General features: G+C 38.0%; 1 protein-coding gene across 1 annotated transcript; it reads left to right on the top strand.

The window, feature by feature from the left end:
- Positions 1-2,054: 2,054 nt before the first annotated feature.
- LOC122657157 (RNA polymerase II transcriptional coactivator KELP-like) lies at positions 2,055-5,397 on the top strand. The gene is made up of 4 exons (XM_043851926.1): positions 2,055-2,414; positions 2,646-2,751; positions 4,999-5,121; positions 5,158-5,397. Exons 1-3 carry the CDS (start codon positions 2,073-2,075, stop codon positions 5,091-5,093), a joined length of 543 nt encoding a protein of 180 aa, XP_043707861.1. The 5' UTR covers positions 2,055-2,072; the 3' UTR covers positions 5,094-5,121; positions 5,158-5,397.
- The last annotated feature ends 2,446 nt before the right edge of the window (positions 5,398-7,843 follow it).

Here is a 7,843-nt window from a genome sequence, read left to right as displayed (position 1 = left end):
ATCTAATCTGAATTTTAAAATCATTGAACAGAGAACATTATCCCATAAAATGTCTAACAAGAAAGTGTGGGGATTTTTTCCCATACCTTCGAATGTAACTTCTCTCTCTTTTTTTTGTTGGTAATGAAAATATTCATTGATTAGACAAAGCATTGAAGCCAGTTCAAGCAAAAGGATTGAGAAGAGGGGAAATTGCCTAGATCTACCAGGTAAAAATAAAATTTACAAAAATGGTGGTTATTAATTATGTTTTTCATTTACTAGTAAGATTTTGAATGGATTTACTAAATCCCCATGGAAGTTAAAAACACTTACGGAATAACCTAAACTACCCTCAACATCATTCTCTCCTTCTATCTTCTTCTTCTTCGTCTTCTCCAAGGGAACTCCGCAACCACTCCCCTCTTTGTCACACACGCACACATGAGAGGTTTCTCTTTAGAAACGGAAGAGAGCCTATCCAGTCCTAGTAAATTTATTGTTTGTTTTGGTGTGGACTGAACGCTCTCTGTTGCTACTAGTTTTGTCTGGATCTATTCGACTAGCTACTTATGCATCCTGGATAAATGTGGGAATGGTAGAAAGATCTCTTTGACTCTCTCTTTCTGTGTGATGCTTTGCCATGGTCCATTATAAGTTGGGTTCCAACGAAGAGGCTTCGGCTTTACAATTTAAAACTCAACAGTACCATGACCTTGTCCGTTTCAAATCAAATCTCACGGTGGATAGCTATAATTGTAGAGGTGGCGAATTTATTATCTTTAATCCACATACAATTCTCTAAATGATATCCGAAGCATGTTTCAACTGCGGCCCTTTCGCTGATTTGTCAGTGTCAGGTCCTGGGCATGAAGAACATATAAAGCAAGTATAACCCAACCCACCAGATTTCTCATTCGGATCAAGCTATCCTCAAAACCAAAGCTAATATCTCCTCGATTCACAAGTAATTGAGGCCTTCTCAGTCTAAGGTGCTTGAGAAAAGTAATAGCAATGCAACTTGGCGGAGGACGCAGAAGGTGCAGTGCCGTTACTCAATGAGACGGAGTCTTCCACCTCCTGTGACGCAACGTAAAGTTGCCCATATCTTTTCTTTTTCACTTCAAACTTTTCAATCTGAAGCCCATGGTCCAGTTACCTGAACAAGACAATTGGGTTTGGTTTCAGGGCCTTGGCAGGGCAGGAGGAGGGAGAAAAGAAGGGAGTGGATGCAGAGGTGTTCCTTCGTTGGAGGAAGAAAGAAGAGAAAATACTATTGGGGGTATTTTAGGTATTTAATTGACTTTTTTTACTTACATGAGATTTTGGTAAATATTTTCTAAATCTTACTTTCTAAATGTAAAACATAATGGATAACTACCAGTTGTGTAATTTTTTTTGTTGTCCAGTAGATCTAGGAAATTCTCCCTTGAAAAAATCGAAAAAAATATTGAACCATATCGAACTAGACCGTTTTAACATCCTTGGGTATTGGTATTGGTAGCCACATCGGTTTTGACCGATATTGAGATATGGATCCACCATTTTGTTTCGAATTGAGTCGTTTTGTGTTTTAAAATACCGGTATCTTGGTTTTCTAGACCATTATACATTTATACTCTCTTTTACACCGTTACGATATAGATAACGAATTCTTATACGCATCAAGCGGATACAATACCAACACCTCAAACCGAGTCATAAATGTCTCTCTCACCAGTCACCGACTCACCAAGAGTCTGAAGGGTGTTTTTGGGAAGTTAAAAAAATGTGCTAGCTCAGCCTGAATGGTGGTTTGTTCGCCAAGAACAGGTTTAATCAAACGCATGTTTTGTTCCAGAACTATTCTCGAACGGATTTATTGAATGCTATAAATTACAGACAAAGAACACTATTTCAGATCAAAAACAATAAAAAAACGTTACTGAAAAAAAAACACCCGTTCTTAACGAAGAACGTTACCAAACGCAGCGGAAGTGAATACAAAATATTATTACAAAATGATCCCAAAAGGATGCAAACGGAATCGATTTAACGGAAAAGGCAAGGACGAAGCTGTAGGAGCAAAAGTTCTGGTGTACTCTTTACCAGAAATGGAACCAGCAACTCAACGTGAAGTAGAAGAGACTGTGCTCGAGATCTTACGAAACACGGACATGAACAAGATGACCGAGTTCAAGGTCAGAACCATGGCAGCGGAGAAGCTTGGGATCGATCTCTCAGGTCAAGAACCCAAGCGTTTTGTTAGAAAAGTCGTCGAGTCGTTTCTGCTGTCCAAGGAACAGGAGGAACAACAGGTGACAGTCGCTGCTGCGGATGAAGAAAACAAAGAGGTCGAACAAGAAGAAGAAGGCGGCGAAGGTGAAGAGGAGGAGAAGAAGCCCGCCATCTCTGCGAAAGAATACGACGATGAGGGCGATCTCATTATTTGCAGGGTGAGTTGTTCTTTACTGCAAAATCATAAATGCTAATGATCTTGTTGAGTTCGGCCTCTTTCAAGTTATTAAAACCCTAGTTAGTTTCCGAAGTGTGAAGGTAACATCGACATTTCATTTTCATTTCAATTGCTTCAGGAAACATTTGATGGGGGAAGAAAGAACTCGTAAACCCTAGTTAGCTCTTAGATTCATTTATGTTTCCTCTAATGGGGTGCTTCCTTCTTACAGCTATCGAACAAGAGAAGGGTTACGCTTCAAGATTTTAGAGGGAAAACCTTGGTGTCGATAAGAGAGTACTACGAGAGAGACGGGAAACAACTTCCTACCTCAAAAGGTTGTTTTTCTGCCACTACTGCTATTACTACTATGTTCTCTTGCACTTTTCCTTTTTTCCCCCCTCCGTGTATTCCCTGTAGCTATTAGCTTCTGTGATTATGCATATATTGAGTAATAGTTTAATAGTCGGGTAGGCAGAATAGGTTAGCTTTCGTTTACGCATATTGATATTTGGGGCGACCTTTCCTAACTTGCATGATTTTGGAATCATTGTGGTTTCCCATGGAAGTGCTCCAAAACATGTTTTCTATCCTTTCCTTTGTTTGTATGTTTACTGTCACAATTTAGTGGATTGGATGGTGAAGATGGTCAGAGGATTACTTTTCTAGGTGATTGATATCATATTCTCTCTTTCAAAGTAGTTGTTTGAAGTTTGAACTTTGGATCATGTGAATTGAGCTGGCCAACAGGTTTTGGGTGTAGTTTTAGAGAAGTCTTATATAGCAAGTTAACAACCTTACGGAAACTACCTTGAGCCACAGTTCAGGTGGCTGGTCCACTATATGGAACCAATAAGTGATTATTCTCTTTTCATTCTGACTTTGCAATATGCTTTGCAGTATGGTTTTCTATCAGCTACCCTTTTTTTTGGGGGGGGGGGGGGGTTTAGAAGTTCAGCTACTTATGTTGTTTAATCTTCCAAGTCTTTATTTCTTGAACAACAGTTGTGCTTTTATTCTTGCTTGTCATCTGCTGTCCCAATGGAAATTCTATGGAGGTAGATGAGGTAAATTTTTTTTTGTTTGCTAAAATCAATTGCCTTGTATACTTAAGCTTTTCATTGGTATCATAGTGATACATGAGTTTGGGATTGGGATTTATTCTCCTTGTGGCATTTGTTGGAATGTCATAGCATGAACCCTTTTTTTGTGGGTGGGTGGGGGGATCCGAATCTTGCAAATTTGATTGCCCGTAGTTCACTTCAGTACCAGTCCCAAACAAAGAGTCACTCTTTTAAGTAGTTGGGATAAGGTTTCATTGATGCAGTGCATGTATTATTGTTATTGGTGTGTTTTTTCCAGCCCTCCAAGTGGTTGGCATAAGTTATGATTATTATTATTATTTGGGGGGGGGGGGGTTGGGGACGGTTTGCCAGATTCTTGTAGTCTTGGTTTTCTCTTTTTGGTGGCATGCCAGGGTTTAGAAAATGGGTGAAGACAGATTTTGAGCCTTGGACATGTATCCTTTCTTCTGAACTTGTCTGATAATCTGCTCAAGTGTGGTTGTGGGCAAGCTATATTTCTTCTATGGTGTTGGAGCAATTAGATTCTTGTTTCAGTTTTATTGAGCTGCCTTTCAACTATCAACTTTCATTGGATATTCATAAGATGTATATATTGGTTGGTGTTCTTGGATCTCCTCAGGTGTCTTTAGATTCCATCATTTTAATCTATTTGTTAATATCACTTGCTAAAATGTGGCGCTAATGTCATTGCGTTGTCATTGTTCCCCCCCCCCCCCCCTCTTTCTTATAGAGCTTGTCCTTTATTTCTTTTCTTCGTCATATCACTGAACTTTGATGTAAGCTTTGTACACTTTTTTTTTTCTTGGTTAAAGAAGCTATTATGTTCCTCATATTTTTGCATATTTTGGCATGCTTTACTTGATGGATTGCTGATGCCCCATTTCTGTCTAGTTGGATAACATTAACCTCTCTATCAATAGTCTGGCAAAAAATCCTTCTATTTGGTGGTTGGCTTAATCATCTGGGTACCGTGGAATACTGTTCGGGATCATAATTGATGCCCATGTATGCCTGTTTTGTGCTTGACGTGACATTCTGTTTAAATAAAGAGGCCTTTAAAGGGTGTTCTGGTAATTATATCTGGACATTGCTCCCCATATAGAGGTATTTACCAAAACACTCTTTGGATTCTTCTTACTTCACCTTAATTTGGCATGCAAGGGATACCCCTCCAATGCATGTCACAGAGGATCCAGGCATCCAAACTAGGTCTGAAAGAGGCCCTCTTATTGGTGGTTAGGATCATCTTGTTGCATCGATCCTTTTCCACACCAACAGTGTGTTATTTTTAGTTACTTTTTTCCCACCACCAGAGTTGGTCCACTGATTTCAGTGATTTATTTGTGGATTCATTGAGGGTGAGCAAAGGAGGTTCTCATTGTGATTTCTTAAACTATTGTCACAGTTTTATATATCATTGCTCTTCATTAAGATTATATATATATCTTTGCTGCTTAGTATAGTTGAATGTTAATGATAAACCTTCTGCTGTATCCACAGGAATCAGTTTGACAGCGGAGCAATGGTCAGCTTTCAGTAAGGCTGTGCCTGCAATAGAGGAAGCCATCGAAAAGATGGAGTCCAGGCTAAGGTGATGTTTGGATTTCAGAGTGCGTGCAACATGTTACCTTTAAAAGCCTACACGGGAAACATTAAGAGTTTATAATCAAAGTCCTAAAAAAAGCAATGATGTTTCAAGTGGAACAAGGTGATTTTTCGCTCCTTGGAAGGATTTTGTTGTACAAATGAAGTCTATTACCCTCTTTCGTTTTCTGTGGTGGGTTGGGGGTGTAGTTTTGGTCGGCTTGCTTTAGAAAGATTATCTAGTGAGCTAACTGTTGTATGCTCTTCGATCAGGTTGTAACTCCTTTGATGTATGCTTACAAAATTATGCCTGATCCAATATCATAAGTGAAATCAAAGCCATATACATTTATCGCAGTTGATGGTGTTTGGATCAATTCAGTACCTGATCAATAATCGGGTAGAGGTTTGAGTCCCATCTCTGATGTTCAACTCTGGGACCAATTCAAGTAATTCTACCAGAAACTGTTTTAATTACTGTGCAAAGCGTAAATAAGGGCATACCCAGTGCATTAGACTTTCGTCATTGCAGGGTTTGAGAAGGGTCAAAATGTATGCAGTTTTACACCTGCTTTTGCAAAGAGGTTGTTTCCAAATTTGAATCTGTGACCACTTGTTCACAATGTAGCAATTTTACCATTGCACAAAGGCCCACCCTCGCTCAAGACCTAAATATATTCTTCAAAGTATACCATTCTTTAAGGTATCTACTGAGTAGGGACTCAATACGAGTAAGTGACGGATATAACATGGAATTAGGTATAGATCATTGCGGATACCAATACAGGGCTGCTCTCTCTCTCCCTCTCCCTCATGTGCTCTCCCAATTACTCTCTCTAATCCCTCATTTTTCAGGTTCATGCCATATCACTAATCACACCATGTCACGGGATCACGTTATGTCATCATATGGTATCATATTGATACAATATGGGTCAATCTTGAAGGTCGTACTTGGTGTGTTGGTCAAGTGCTCACTTGTTGAACGTTTGATCATGGATTTAAATCTTGGAAACAGGGGTAAAGCTGTGTACATTTGACCTTCCCAGACCCTGCTAAATGTGAGACCCTTATGCATTGAATATGGCTTTTTTACAATATGGGTCAGTCTTGTATCGAATCAATAATGAGTTTGTATCGAACCGGTATTTAAAGTGGAATCGATTGCATGAAGGGAGAGAAAATAATGGTTGACAAAATATCCATATCGCGATTGGATCGCACCATATCAAGATCGGATTTTGTCATATCGGGAGATCGCACTATATTATTCGTGATCCGATCGCAATATGATGTGATTATCATAGAATATCATGATTGGATTACGTCATATCGTGGGAACGGATTATATTGCGATCCCGCAATATGGGGTGACCATCATAAGTATATACCATGTACGATATCATCGATATCAATACGATATGGGACGATCTTGTACCAGATCAATAATGAGTCGATATCAGATTGATTTGAAAGTAATTTGGGTTGCACGAGTAGGGAAAAAAGAATGGAAATTTGAATGAAAAAAATAATAGTAATTAATAAATAAAAAAAAAAACAACAAAATTAATTGAATAAAAAATGGTGAGAGTAATTGAGAGAGCACATGAGAGAGACCAGCTCTGAGATCCTCTTCAGCACACGTGTCAGATGGAGAGACCTCAATGGGAGATCCCAGCTACCTCCGGCAATGGAGAGGATCTGAACAAAAACCTTCAACCAAAAAACTGTGGCATTCTACGTGGGATTTGGACCCATAGTTTAAAATATCGACCGATATAATATGTATCGATATTGATCAATATTGATACGTATAGTTTTTTAGCAAATTAGTATGTTTCGATTGGTATCATATTGTATCGATCGATACAGATCGATATGTACCGATACTTACGATACGTACATTAAATGTTTTGTGAGAGTATCGATACACATCGATATTTATCAATCGATACGGCTTGATACAACTCGATACCAACTGATACATGTTGATACAACCATTAAAGGCCTATGTGACTATCAAAATATGATTTTATTTTTGTTTTTGAGATCAGAGATTGTTGGAGATTTCATAAAAAAGAGATTTCACAGAAAAAAATTAAGTTTTAGAAAAACTTGATCTTTGTGTTTAAATCATGGTTTTTAATCATATTTGTTTTTGCTATAAATTGATAAATTTAGATAAAACTAAATTTGTTGATACATCAAACTTAATCATTGTTAGGATTAATACTCAAATTGATGGAAGTCTCTTGTATCGATATACATTGTTTTCCATTTTACTATTTATGCATTATACATGTCATATATTATTTACTTATACTGCTTTTGTTTCTTTTCTTCTTTTTTTTTGGCTAATATATTGTTTCTGCTTTCAAAAATATATTTCTATGTGTATCTTGATCATTTTCATGCATATCGGTAACATACAATACGTATCTCTGATACAATACAATATAATACGTATCTTAAAATCACACTTCCAATACAATACCTGATACCGATACTTTAAACCTTGCTTGGTCCAGGACCAGTTCCAATCTTCCAGAGCCAGCCTGTTGCATATATTTTGACCAAGATGATCTCACCATGTGACCCACCCAGCTGTGATTCAATATCATTTTTGCATGTACCATTACAGGTGCTGTAGGCGAAAAATGCTCCATATACTTCCTGAAGCTCATCAAGTTAGACACCACAATACCAAATACCACCATAAGGTAGCACAAAATGGCAACATAAACCTAAAACTTTGTTGCCT

The sequence above is a fragment of the Telopea speciosissima genome, chromosome 1, assembly GCF_018873765.1.
Source record: "Telopea speciosissima isolate NSW1024214 ecotype Mountain lineage chromosome 1, Tspe_v1, whole genome shotgun sequence".
Classification (NCBI taxonomy): domain Eukaryota; kingdom Viridiplantae; phylum Streptophyta; class Magnoliopsida; order Proteales; family Proteaceae; genus Telopea; species Telopea speciosissima.
Note: the sequence above shows the minus strand (reverse complement) of the source record. Positions and strands in the feature narration are given on the sequence as shown.